This window comes from Aythya ferina (assembly GCF_964211825.1).
Source record: "Aythya ferina genome assembly, chromosome: 2".
NCBI classification, from domain to species: domain Eukaryota; kingdom Metazoa; phylum Chordata; class Aves; order Anseriformes; family Anatidae; genus Aythya; species Aythya ferina.
Window position 1 is genome coordinate 139,179,467 of NC_140297.1, and position 14,706 is coordinate 139,194,172.

At 41.8% G+C, this 14,706-nt stretch overlaps 1 protein-coding gene and 1 long non-coding RNA gene across 3 annotated transcripts in view; one reads left to right on the forward strand and one right to left on the reverse strand.

Moving 5' to 3' along the window:
- LOC311432311 overlaps positions 1-12,792 on the forward strand; it is a 14,287-nt gene extending 1,495 nt beyond the window's left edge. The window contains exon 2 of the long non-coding RNA XR_014689973.1: positions 9,423-12,792. This is a non-coding gene — a long non-coding RNA (uncharacterized lncRNA). The remainder of the gene's footprint in view (positions 1-9,422) is intronic.
- The window catches only part of ANKRD46 (ankyrin repeat domain 46), an 18,082-nt gene extending 3,542 nt beyond the window's left edge, over positions 1-14,540 (reverse strand). Inside the window, exons 1-5 of one of the 2 annotated variants that reach the window (XM_084510572.1) lie at positions 14,480-14,540; positions 13,693-13,804; positions 5,540-5,683; positions 3,592-3,934; positions 2,148-2,306 (exon numbers count right to left, since the gene is read on the reverse strand). In XM_084510572.1, coding sequence (XP_084366698.1) covers positions 2,148-2,306; positions 3,592-3,902 — 470 coding nt within the window. In that variant the 5' untranslated portion in view covers positions 3,903-3,934; positions 5,540-5,683; positions 13,693-13,804; positions 14,480-14,540. The remainder of the gene's footprint in view (positions 1-2,147; positions 2,307-3,591; positions 3,935-5,539; positions 5,684-13,692; positions 13,805-14,479) is intronic. The other variant, XM_084510571.1, reaches the window with a different exon arrangement.
- Positions 14,541-14,706: the final 166 nt, after the last annotated feature.

Below are 14,706 nucleotides of genomic sequence, written 5' to 3' on the forward strand. Positions count from 1 at the left end.
GACTTAGTCATCTTCCTTGCACATTCTGATTTCCCAAGCAAAACAAAGGGTTCAACAGAAGACAGCCACTGGTGAAAACAGCACTACTCACTCATTAAGCACTAACTAGTTAATACGTAACCACAGAAAGGTTAAATAAAGGTGCAATGTGATTTAAGTGAAAAGGTCACATGCTTGCTCATTAAATAGAAAAGGGTTGAGAGAAAACGCTTTGGTATTTTGTATAGCAGCCCAATTAAAAGCAATGATATTCAAGATATTTTCCTTATGACAAATTACATCTCCTTGAGAAATGGTGCCGCAGGGATGCGTCCTACAGAAGAGCTTGTGCCACGTAGTGCAGGTTGCTGCTCCTGTTCCCAACACAACGTGGAAATTCACCTTTGGCTGCACTTGTGGGCACGCTGGGCTGTGCAGAGGGACAGGTCACCTCTGCTGGGCCACAGGGGGAGAGCTCTGCCTCCTGGCAGAGAAAAGAAATCCCATTTGGGAACCTACTTTGGGCCCCTGCTTCCAGATCTGCAGCAACCGTGTGAGATAAGAAGCAGAAAGCTTAAATCAGACACCGCTCTTCAAAAGGAAAGCTGACGGTTTTCAGGAAGAGTATTTATTTTCTATGGGGTCATATACAATCCAAAGATTGGGGAGAGAGGTCAGAAGTCATTCATCTTAACGAAATTTAGCTAAAACGTGGAAGAAAAAAAAAATACAAAGGGGGAGGAGTGAAACTGTGGAGGTCTGAAAAGACAACTGCTCCAAAGGCATTATTTATTTACAGAGCAAACAGCCACAAGCTCACTTGCTTGTGCTGCTGTAGGCATCTGTTGTTTGTTATGCTAAATATAATATATTTCAGACATTTTAAACATGTTCACAAACAAGCTGGGTAGCGCACTGTTTATATGTCTGTGTGCCTCTCCCCAAGGAGCATTGCTGACTTCCTTGCCAAGCTAAACAATGTAACATTTATGAAGGTCAAATAACAGAAAGGAAGCTCCCTTCATTAAAGGGACACTATCAAAAAGGGTCATTTTCATGGGGCTGAGCTTCAGTCCGTGTGTATTGGGGTGGCAGCCCGTCTGACAAAGAGCTTTCAGCAAAATTTAGGAAGTTAGAAAGAATCTGCAGAACATCCAATACTTCACATAAACAGACTTTGGACACTATTAAGTTTTGTGTTTCAGGGCTCAAAGCAATCTCTCTGACGAGCGGGGTGACCTGATGAGTGGGAAAGATCTTCCACTCTGCTCTCAGGGAGTATTTTGCATGATTTCTGTAAATTTGTTGGTTTCAACTCTTCTGTTTGCTCCACTTAGATAACAACCCCGTCCAGATAGCTTTATTTTCCCCTGCAGTGAAGGCTACGCACGTTTTGACGCAAATGGAACAAACCCAATGAGACAGAACTCCGTGTTTTTTCTGATATAAAACCCCAGTGGTTGTAATTCATCACCATTACCAGACAGTATTAAAAACCATAAATTTAAATAAATTCAGCATGAGAGCAAGTATTCAAAACAACGTTGCTATCTTCTTTCAGATATATGAAAAAAGCAGTACTGGAGAGTACTGCTGCATGTTTAAGCTCAGTCCCACGTTCTGTCGTGTTCATCAGCAATTCAAGGGTTTTTGTGAGAGAATCAGTCTCTCTGAAACTAGCAAGTCTCATCCAAATCACAGAATGGGTTAGGTGGGAAGGGACCTTAAAATCCACCTGGTTCCACCCCCCTGCCATGGGCAGGGACACCTCGCACCAGACCATCTTACCGAAAGCATGTTAGGCCAGTGTGTGATACTGGCATTTCACATTTCACCCCATTTTCCCTTTGGCTTCATGATAAATGGCAGAATATAATATATTTGTGTCTGTAACAGAAAATGAGTTAATTTAAAAAAAAAAAATCCACCATAAAATGAGAATTTCGATTAGAAAAAGTCCTTTATTTCCCCTTACATTTGACCTATCTAAAGAGATTTTGCTAGATTCTAAGATTTGATCTGATAATACCAGGACAAATTTGGTATTACCTGTTCTCAGGAACAAGCAAGCAAGCTGAATCATAAAAATTTCAGAGCAATAAGCACATTAGTAAAAATATATTATACACATACATCATTTCCAATAATTCTCTTTGTTTTGTAAATACCTTTCACTTTCAGCAGTCTGCATCGTTTCCAGCTTTGAGTGAGCTCCTCTGTTGAATCCCTTCACCTCTTGCTCCTCTAAAGATTCCAGCAGTCTAATTACATCTTTATTTACACCCCTTCGTTTTGCAAGGACAAGCGGTGTTGCACCTTGGTGATTGCTAAAGTAATGCCACGAATGGGCACGAGAAGAAAAGAAAATCTTAAAACACGAATTTTGTAGCAAGATCACATAACACAAAGTGTAAAATTCACTACCCAGAACTATTTTCTGTCATTTCCATCTATAAAAGTGATACCATAATTGACTATAGAAGAGTATTGGTATATTTAGGTTTGAAATAGCACAACTCCTTTTCCTCCAAATAAAAGCAAAATTCCTAGTACTCTAATTTAATTGCAAACCCTGGGTATTGTAACAAAAAGCATGGATTTATGGCAATGCTGGAGATTAAGCTTGATTTCAAGAAGGAATTGTGCAATCTGTTTCTTCATAGCTCCTTTTTCCATGTGGGTATGAGGACATGAGGCAAAAATGAAATAAAATACAGATGGTCCCTCTGCTTCTTTTAAATACTGACTAGGACCAGAGCTGCATTCAGACTAGGGATTTTCACCAGAGTTGCTCGAAGCAAGAAAAAAAAAACAAACAAAACACAACCCATGAAGAATCTGGTCTGCCAATAACTAGCTGAAAGCACTAATGAGGGACAAGTGAAAAGGGAACAGATAAAAAAAAAAAAACTCAAAGGTTCTGAAGTTTCACAAACTTTTTTGCATGCCCTGTAAATATGCAGAAAGTTCCACAAACAAAATAATTCAGTTAGTGCAGTGAAACAGCTCGCTGTTTTGTAGCTGGAGAGCTTGCATCTGAGCACCGGCATCCGCCAGCTGCTGGAAGCCAGAAGGCAAGAAAATACAATATTTAAAAAGAACAATATTTAAAAGGAGGGTTGAGTCACACATTTTGAGGGTTTGAAACCACTGAAAGGAAGCATTGTCACCAGGGGGTATGGGAATGAACTGGTACACATCCACTGTATTTTCTTTGTCGTATACAGTGCAACAGTTGAAACAATAGAACTGCGGCGGAGAAAATTCTTTTCAAGCAGTCGATGCGATTTTCTTCTTTGGTGCCAACCACCCACACCTGGCTGTCTGGCCAAACCAGGATAGCAATGTCATCACTGAGTCAGAATTAGACACAGCAGCCCACACCAGCAGCTGCTATTTTTATTTGCTTCGCTTGGCCAGCAGGAATGGCCTCTCATTGTTTGCCTGCCTTTTTATTTTGTGTCTTCATTAAGTGATATCTTCCAAAAAAATTGAATTGCACTGCATAGAGCATCGCAGCCACAGCAGTTTTGTACACAGTGCTTTGGGAACAGAACACATATTATAAAATATATGCTGTTTAAAAAAAAAAAGAAGAGAAAAGCGACTTACCAAATATCAATTTTAAGTCCATTAGAAACCAGGAACTGGATGGTGTCCACGTGCCCACACAGGTGCAGGGCTGTGTTACCCTGATAATCGGTGGCTAGCAGGTCAGCCCCGAATTTGTGCAGGAGTTGACAGATGTCTACGTTTCCTCTGGCTGCAGCAAGGTGAAGGCCAGTCCGGCCCCGGCTGTCACGAATATTTGGGTCAAACCCACTCTCCAGCAGGCGTTTGGAATAGTTAAAATCTCCATCGATGCAAGCCTGCAGCAGCGGCACGTTTGTCTGGGATGAGTCGTTGACGAAAACGTAGGACATGGTTCTGATTCTCTCTGGAGCAGATAACAAACCTGCAAGAACAAGCGGGGAAAGTGTCGGGGAAGCCAGGCAAATAAATACATTTTAAAATTTAAAAATTCATTTGGAAGATTTCTCAGGTTTCTGAACAAGAACGCAAACTCGTTTTTGAACTGACTGAAATCTTCCTGTCCTACACATTAATTTCACGTGCTGCACTGCTGTCTGGTAATATGGGAAGAGCTCCTTTTACTCATCCTCCCACCTCTGGAAACAGTAGCACAGACTTATTACAGAGAAGTGATAAGATCACTACCACAAATGCAAGCCAGGTGAGTAACTTTCACCTAGGAAGAGATGGCAGGTGGTAGAATTGATATTAAAAGTATAAAACACTGGAGATATGAACTGAAAGAAGGGAGACGAACCAGCTTTCAAAAACCCCACCACAGAGAAGCACAAATGCAGTTTCTCTGGATTAATATTACATAAAAGATTAATTCCTTTTCTGTATCAGGAAGATGGATGTCATTTCAGAATGGATTTATTGACATTTTATGAAACATGACTTAGGTTTTGCAGAACACTATTTTAAGGATGATTCAAATAACGAGGGTATGACGACGCTGTGGATTTATGGGACACAGAAAAGATGACTTGAAAACAGTAAGGAAAACAAAAAGGAATGACTATGCAAGAGGATGGGAACATCGTGCACGAGGCAACAGTAAGAAAAAATGAAAACATCTAGGAGGCTGGGCAGCAAAGCTTCACGTTGCCTCTAAGAAAAAAAAAAAAAAAAATCACATATAAGCTAGTGAAAACCCTTCAAAGGAATCTCCATAAAGCCACCACACAGTTCAAGTGACAGGAAGGAAGAGCAATTTTACTAGATAACCTTTGAGCAGAAGATGAAATTTCGCATGAAAAACGATTTCCCACTTGACCAAGGCTGGCATTTTGGGTGAAGGGTGCAGCTGTGTTCTGGCTAGCAGTACGAGCCTCTTACAAGGCCGCTATATGCAGATTTACATTTTCTCATCTATATAAGGTCTCCTTCTACACCAGTGCACTCATTCAGCTACGAGAACGGAAACATGGCCAGCAGCCAGAGAATTCAATTTAAAACCTCTCTTTTATTTTCTTTTACAGTTTATAAAGCCTGGATTTTACAGCTCTTCCCCCACGTGTTAGATCAAACTCAAGATCAGAGCACCTACAGGAGTCATTTCACGTTTATACAACTGGCCTGATTAACAGCTTTGGGACTGGCAGGGGTTAATAATTTATATTTAAACTTTAATAGCTTGTATTTCCTATCTGGACAAACTCTGCTCCATGTATCAGCGCTGCCCAGTTTCCCTGTGCAGGAATGCACAACTTTTTTTTTCCTGTCTTGGACACAGAAGAGATGGGAATTAACTTCTACGTCCTGGTATCTGTATAAGGAATGATTTTAGACAGAGCACATTCCCCTAGGCTCTAAGGGTGTTTTTGAGCATGCGGTGGTGTATCGCTGGCCCAAGCACCCTTTCCCACAACCATCTCCAATACCAAAAGTTCACCAGCACAGCATAAAACGTTTCATGCAAGGAGAGTGTTATTTCAGACACACACAGATTTCTTACAATCCTGCAGAGAAAGAAGGGCCAACATACCTGTATCTTCAACGAGTATGTTACAAAACCTTGGCTGTTGCAAAGCTAGGCTTCCCACTTGGCAGCAATTTCAATTTTCTCGCCCACTTTCTACCCAAATCATAAATGACATGAGAGTGCTTCTTCAACTCCGATAGTCCACTCCTTGTTGAGGAAAAAATCAGGCCCAATTTTTGTATGATGTGACTGACACCTTTACATTCTGCAGTTAATCTCCCCTAAAGCAGCAAAACCATAAATAACTTCGAAACCTCCGACGCTCGAGCACAGTAACAGCATAAAGCCCTCCTTGTACTTGATAAAAAAGACCACGGCTTGCTTATGAAGTGGTATTTGAGTGCTTAATCCTGCTTAATAAAAAAAAAAAAAAAGGCCTAGCATAAATCAACAGCAGAATATTAGCCTGGAAGCAAAGCATGCTATTTGAGAAACTTGACGGGATGCTCTGGTAAATGTAAACTTCGGTTTATGTTTTCGTACCAGATGTGTGGGCCTGGTAAAGCCCTGCAGAATTTCCTGTCACTTCTCATACAAGGGTGACGAAACAGCAGCTAACGGCAGCAGAACAAACCTCCACCACCTTGTCTTCTCAGGAGAGGAAGCAGGAAGATTAGCAGGTATCATGAGGTTTAACTGAAAATATTTCCAATTTGGAATTTATCATCACCGAAATGTTCTAGAATTCATCACTGAAGTGCACAAGACTAAAACAAAACCTTAGTAAAGAATTATAAAGCAATAACAAATCCTCCTTCCTAATGCTTGAAGGCTGTGGACTAAACAAACGCATTCACAAGGAATCGGTTCCATCTGGGTCGATTCAGCTTTGTGATTAAAAAAGGTTTTTGCACACACACGATTCTGTTTTACACATGGCTGCCTAATACATGCCAGATAGGAACTGCACACGAAGATGAACTGCACCGTCTTTAAAATGCCAGTCCCCAAATAAATGTAGTCCTGCCTCAAATGTAATCTGATTTTGCAAAATTTCCTAACAAGGCTCAGAAAAAAAATTACAACAGTCGACTTAATTAGAAATTTCTGAATGAGCAAACTGATTACATTTAAATCCCCAGTATGAATAAAAACGTTCTTATTGCAATGAATACCTAATTAAGTGTATTTAGAAAAAAAAATCCAAAGCATTCCATCCGTTCTCTTCACATTGCTTCTGAAGGTGAGGCAGAAAGAAGCCTGCATGGCCCCAGGAGCTGGTGCACCTCCCATCAGGCACTAATGTCACGAAGGGCCTCAAATTACTCGGTAAGGAGACACTAAAGCATCGCAAAAGGAGTGTCCTGAATAGCCCTACAAATTACTGCTGCTGGAGTTCAATTAATTTGGCTCAGTAAAGGACTGCTCCTAAAACTGCAGTGCTATCTTCTGAGAACCTATCTTTTACATTGCACACTTAGGAAAAAAAAGTTTCACTGTTAATAACTTGTCACTGTGACAGCAAGTTAGCTTCAAGAAAAAATTCAAGTATGTTCTCCCAAGCAAGAGGAATTTCTGTTCGGAAAGTGTAATATAAGAATACATTTTCCCTTAATTTACCCAAAATGGATGTTGCCCAAGCACCGTATAATTTTATTAATGATTTTAGACATTTTGCAGTAAGCCAGTTCTTCAGTGATACATGCTGTTTGGTACAGCCTGAGAAAACCAAACTGTTCTGTTTTCAACAGGAATGCTTGTATTAAGTGATAATAATCCACTTTTATCTATTAGAAGTCAGCTGTCTACCCCCTAGAGCTGTGGTACACACATTGTCTAACGTGCTCAAACCTGTGGAAGCCAAAGCCAGGAGTCATCTTGAAGAATTCAAAACCTAGAGCGAGATGTGAGTTTTGTTACTGCTTAAGCTACCCCTCAATTTGCACTAACCGTGCATGGTTTTATTTTACACTGAATGCGTGGTTTTGCCTCTGCCTTCTCACCAAGTTCAACAGTCGCCAAAGAGCTCCTGGAAAAGGAGCCAGATTGCTTATGAGACAGATTCACTAATGGTACTGGAGTCTCTCCACCACAGAAATATTGGTGGGCTTGGTGAGCTGCAGTTCCTCACACAGGCACTGCTCCATGATTTACCAGCTCTGCAAAACGACAGAATTTCCAAGAACGTTCAGAAAAACTGACGCGAGGGTCGCTGTTCTTAATTAACGCCTCGGATCGATGGCACACCATCAGATCACACAACAGCTGAGACTTCCCCATATTGGGAGACACGTTGACATCTAGAACCCAAACATCAGCCAGATTTCCTCCAGAGGAACTGCCACCAACAATAAATGGAAACCTAAAACAAAATCAGGGACCAAACCCACCTCCCCCAGCAAAACACAGCACGCAACCTGCACTGCCAGCTCCCTGATGGCAGGCAGCTTCCTCTTTTTGTAATACATTACAAAGTGGCAGTGGCTCGCTGAGCTCTTCCTCTTGTTTTTATATGAATGAGAAAGGGCCCAGCTCGACTGCTTTGCTTCAACTGTCAGCCCCTACTCTCTGAGGGCAGTTTCCCCTCAAATAGAACAGTAACCTTAAAAATTACAGAAACTGTTTTTGGGGATACATGGTAATGTTTTTTAAAAGACGTAATTTAATTGTAACAACAACAAAACTGACTACCTTGCTGAGTATCCTCTGAACTGCTCATGTATCCTGGTGAACTGTAAGCTCAACAATATTGTTCTGACTCCTTTTCTGGGTAGGCTGGGGGAGAAAATCCTTGCTAAGCTTTCGTGCACACCTGTTTTACATGGAGGCTAAGACACAAGTCACTTAACTGAATAAATGTAAAAAAACATAAAAAGTAAAATAGTAAAAAAAATCATTTGATCAATCACCATCATTTTTTAGGAAAGGCCACCACTATCTACACAGAGCTCCACCAACAGCTCTGTATCTTCTCCTAAAAATCTTCAGCTGTTCAGTCCAAGTGGGTTAGAGTTTTATTTCTCCACTAACAGGGATCTGCTGCAAAAAGCAGCAGAGCAGATCAGTACAGCATGATGTGACATTTTCCCTTCTTTGGTTATTTTTTCAGTAGTTCCTACACTTCAGGTATCACAGCAGGCTCTTAAGACCTACCTCTCCTTTTTCTCTTTCTAGCCAGGGCACGTGGAGATGCAAGAGAAGAATGGAAAAAATTACAGAATTATCACTTTTGTACGGATCAGTAGATAATGGCATTAAAACCCGAGAACTTTGCTCGTCATTGTACAGTACGTCAACATTAAGAGATAAAAAATAAACAGGAGCTCAATTGCCAATTCAGGGCTGTAAAACGCCTCCCCCGATAACACAGAACAGTCATTGTGTATCGATGCACACGGAATAAGGGAGCGATAGGGAAGAGCTCGTTCTTTCCAAATACCTTTATCGACAAGCAGATTCACAGATGTCTTTTCCTTTCTGGACTCAACTGGCAGTTCAATTGCATTACACGTCTCAGTGCACTCCTATCAAATGCACAGTTAAGTATTTCTGAACCTTGCTCATTTTTTTCTTTTTATCTTCTGTGGAAGAACTATTCGGGTGGAAAGGAAATTCATAGTAGTTAGAAAGAGATGTGCTATAACTCTAACACCCCACAACCACCTCAGGTGAATCAATAAAGCAACTTCAGTATTTCCTTGATCCTCGTGGTCGGTGTGGATACACCTGCTTTTATAGGAAGTCACTGAATCCCTCACATTGGTCATAATTATCAACTTCTCCAAAAACCTTTATCCAAATCCCTTCTTTGGTTCTGCTGGGAACGTGGGGTGCTAATGTAGGTCAATCAAGAAAATCTTAAAATTCATCGCAGTTTTTTCTTAATTTCTTTAAACAAACTAGAGAGAATTTGTTCCACTCACACCGAAGTTTAAATTTGTTGCAGATCTTGAAAGAGTCTTCTGGAACAGAAAGCAGCTCTGAGTGAGCACCAAGACACCGTTAACAAGTGGACTGACTAGCTGCAAGCTGCAGATGTGCGAGCACCACTTTTATCTAGAAGAATACTGCCACCGTGTGGACCGACAGATTCCTCTTCGACTGAAGTAAACGAGATGGTAACTCTAGACCCACGCAGACTAGTTTTTCTAGATTTTATGGCGTTTTCTGATCACCTGAGAAGGAAAAACAGAATCACAGAGAAGTTGAGGCTGGCAGGGACCTCTGGAGGCCACCTGGTCAGTCCCTCTGCGCAACAAGGGACACCCAGAGCTGCTTGCCCAGGACCAAGTCCAGGTGGCTTCTGAAGAGAGAGACATTGAAGAGAAATGATGGAAGGCCTGAAAACTTGATAAAAATTAATTCTGAAATCCAAACTGTTGTTCCTGTGTCACACAGACAGCAAATCTTTGTTTAGCACTGATCTTATATTACCGAAATGAGGACTTCAGTATAAATCTTGATTTCTGAAGATATTTTTTTTTCCTGCATTTATGCCTGTTCCATGAAGAAGAAAAAAGTCCTTACAGAGACACACGATAACTCGTGTTAAAATGGCAGGTTTGACAAGTTCACTAAAATGGGAAACCTCCCGCCTCCAGCAGGAATTGCCAGAAGCCACAGCTTAATCAGCTTTATTCCAGCAACAAAGCAAATTGACAATCGAGAAGCTGCCACTAAACCACTTATTACTATATAGTCTATATTCTCTTATTTTATTTCTTATAAAATAAAATTATTTTATTTATCCTGTGTGTATTAGCAATATGTAACCTTGGAGGACATGACCTTTGTAACGCACACATCATCAAATCCATCTGAATGGCTAGTGAACAGAAGCAGGTCACGTTAAAGAGCAGAAGTCTCCTAACTTTGTACATCATTTATATATAACAGATTATTGGAATCTCCTTCTAAAATACTCTGTTGTGCTGCTTGTTCACTACAGCTTATACTTTTGTATCAACAACTAATACCAGTGACAAGCCAAGTTGCTGTCAGATACGTAACTCTTGCTATAACTCTGGATACAGATATTTCTGTTTCGAATTTTCATGTTCACAGTAAATAAAAAAAACAGTTCATCAAAGCTAAATTGTTAACTGATATATTTGTTTGTTCCACATATTCTACATCTCCATCAATGCAGTATGATTTTTTACTATGTACTTTCTGAGATGGGGGACAGAGGCTGTGGAACTGCACACAGTCTTTGAGGTTAATCTGAACCACAGATTAACACAATCACACAAAAAGATTTTTTTTGTTTTTATATTTTTCCCAATAACAGTTACTATTTGATTTACCTTTCTGTATGCATTATCTATGGGTACATCTTAATGGAACCATTTGCCATAATTACAAAACATTGCTCGTTACTGAAAGCCCACAATTTCACAGAGGGCTCAGGAATCTTTTTACCCTACCTATTTGAATCGCTCTGCATACCTTCACTGGATTTCCTGTGCATTGTCTGATATTGTCTGCTTACTGAGTTTTACAGGGTCAATCTGCAGTTTTTCACAGCTGACCTTATCTACTGCTCCTGTCATCAGCAAACACTATCACCTTGTTGCTCACTGCCTTTTCTACGCCAAGTTTAGAACCCAGAACAGAACCCCGCAGAACTAAACCCCTTCCACTGAAAAGACTGATCCTAAGTTCATAAAAATGCCCACTCAGCACTCTGATTTCAACAGCGGCAACCACAGAAGCCTCTTGGGAAGAGGCTTCTCCAAGAAGCTTTTTCTTGAGTGGCAGCTGCCACTTTGGTCTTGAGTTCAGCAACACGTAAACACAGTTCAGATTATTCTACTCAAGCCATCACCTTACCTTTATGCACACTGAAGCTCATGTGTCCCCCTTTTGCCCCCTTCCTTGCTTTGGGCATTTATTTTTGCCTCTTTTTAAATTTTCAACACAACCATTTCTGCACATAAAGAGACTTTTTTTTTTTGTGCTCTAAGTGACTACTGTCCTTAAAAGTTTCTGATAATTTTTTTAATGCTTCCTGAAAACCCCAGTAACATATAAAGCCCATCACCTGCATCTACAACACTCCTCAGTACTCCACAGCAGAAGCTGACTAGCCTTAAACAGATCAAACCTCTAAAAATGTGTCTGCTCTCAGGCAAAACCATCCCCTAACAAATGAGGGCACAGCAGGGATGGGTATACACCTCTCTCTGCACTTCTCTGGTGAAGAAGACAGACAAACATTCTAGACCACCCATGGGAAAACAAGAAACCAGAAGCCTTTCCTGAAGCCTGTGGCTGCCCTTTATCCCCACGCATTATGCTGATCTGATGCTGTAAGAGGTCTTGAGCACGCTGGGGAATATGATACCATCAACGCACATTAAAACATTTATTCCTTTATGTTGTAAAATTCTAGTGATGTAGCTGTGTTAACTGGATGGGAGAAATGTGTTGAGCTGGTGTTTCCACAGCTCTGTTCCACTTAAGATTCCGGTTTTAATTATACAGCTACGCTACTTTTCCAAGCGGCATTTCTGTCTTTTACTCTGCCGATAATATTTCAAATGACTAAGCCCTACAGTACACATATGGCTTCTATAAGGTACTGCATGAGATCAGAGTAAAACTTGTTCCCCACCTACTTAGAAAACATTACCTTTAAATGGTAAAACAAATGAAAACCTACCTGAAACGCTTAGTGAGCATCATCGTTAAACAGTAAAGCAAACCTGAGCATTTCAGCATTTGTGATATTTGACATAAATGGCAGCAGAATGTCAGTAAATGACAAATAATTACCAACAACTGCAGTTTGGTTGCACTCAAGGCATGCTTGTCAGCTGGTCACCTACACTGATGGCACACTATGAATGGTCTCACACAAAGCTGACTGCATCTGGGATCCTGTATTTCATAAAAAGTGTATAGAGAAACACCCTCTGAAATACTTTATGTCCACATGAACTGACACATCTGGCAGCGGAGCGCAAATGAGACCATGGGGGAGACAACCAACAGCTGGAATGCAGCAGCCAGCTTAAGGCATCACTTGGAATCCCTCTCTCTTGCTGATGAGGCAACTCTAAAATGTACGATACCAAAACCTGCTGAGAGAAAACCTATTGCTCCTCGGGAAGGAAGACAGCAGATGCAGACACCATGCTTCAGGCTTTGACTCATCCCAGCTTACTCTCCGATACCATCCTCAGAACTCAAAAAGAGGGCAATCGGCCCGTGTCATTTTCTGACTGTCACCAATTCTACTAGACAGAATGCAAACATTAGCAGAAATATTTCTTCTAAAAATCACATTTAACAAGTTCCTGTTAGTAAAATACTTTACAAACAAAACAAAGAAGAAAAACAGACCTAATGCCTACAGATAACACTAAGCTTAGCCCCCTCCTGCAGCAAGCAAAGCCAATTACTTTTACAAACCAGTCACTTTCCAGCTAAAATACTTGTTGGGTTCTTGCTCCTCCTTGATCTTTGGGAAGGATGCTCCTGAATATCAGTGCTCCGATAGCTAGAAATACTCACATATTATTCATCGTACAATCTATGTTAAATTATTCACGTATCAACACCATTCTTAAGCTCAATTTATTCCCTTTACCACGTTTACCTTGATGTTTCAACAGAAAGCAAAAAAGGCCTCTGTTCTGCAAAGATAAAGAGGCCAAATATTTCTTTCAATATAGACTCTTTATTTTCCTGCCTGCCTTAGGCTTATCTTTACCTGTTCCACTTCACCTGTTCACGTGAAAACATTTAGCAGTGTATGAAACATTCTAGCATTTTGTTCGCAGATAACAGTACCTTCTTTTTCCCCTTCACCACAGGTCTACATTCGCTTTTTTCCACAATCACATATTTTGAAACTACCCAATACATATTTTGGATTTGTGTTGCTTTAAAATGATAAGAATTTCTCTGTAAATTGTGTTTGCAACTGCAAAACCTTGTCCTTTAAATTACTGCATTTTATTTAAGTTATTATTATGCTTATTTCATCCTCTAGTCCCTAAGATCATCCATTTTTTCCTGTATAGCAGTTACCCTCTTCTATATTGCCAGTGCCTCCCAGCTTGTTCATCACTACCAAATTTAGGTTTTAATTGTTACATCAACGTCTTTATTAAGTATTTAACAAGACTAATCTCAAGATGGATCTTCAAATAACTAATTTTATAATCTCCTTTTATACCCAGACTCGATGGTTTTCTTCTCAATGTTACTCACCACGAGTTGTCTCTAGTTAGTTCCTCATCCTCTCTTTAATTCTGGAGTTATCCCTATCTTTTCAGCACAATTTCCTGTGTAGCTGCTGATCAAAAACTTTACTGCTGTCTAGAAAACAAACAAACAAAGACAACTACTTAATTTCCCTTAAAAAAAAAAAAAAAAAAAGTAATTACTTCATTGAAGGCAATCTGAGGCCGGCTAACAAAAAACACTTCTGGCAGAAATATGTTACCTTTTGATTTAATTTATCATAGGATCATTGGGGTTGGAAGAGACCTCCAAGATCATCTGGTCCAACCATCCCCCTACTAACACTGTCACCACTGAACCATGTCCCCAAGCACCACGTCCAACCTCTCCTTGAGCACCCCCAGGGACGGTGACTCCACCACCTCCCTGGGCACCTCGTCCCAGTGCCTGACTGCTCCTTCTGACAGAAATGTCTCCTCATTTCCAGCCTGAACCTCCCCTGGCACAACCTGAGGCCATTCCCTCTAGTCCTGTCACTGGTTACCTGTGAGAAGAGCCCGACCCCAGCTCCCCACCCCTTCCCTTCAGGTACCTGCAGGGAGCAGCGAGCTCTCCCCTCACACCCCCGGCTCCCTCACACCGCCCCTCCATTCCCCTGCCATCCCAGGGTCCCCTCCCCACCGCCCGGCGCCCACCCGGGCGGATCCCTCCCCGGACAGACCGACGGACACCGCCGGTCCCCCTCCAGCCCCCTGACCGACGGACACGGCCCCTTTCCCCCCCCAGGCCCCACCGCAGCCCCCTCGCTACCTGCCCTGCCGGCCGCCGGCCGCTCCTGGGCACGCAGCGGGGGCGGCGGAGGGGGCGCGGGCGGCCCCTGCCGGCCGGAGGCCGTCGCCGGGGCTGCGGCGGGAAATGGCGGCCGTGACGGGGCGGCCGGGGGGAGGCACCATGACTGCCTTCATCACGGTGCCTCAAGGCCACTCAGGCCTGTCACCAGGCGCGTGGGAGAACAGAGCAACCCCACCTCGCTACAG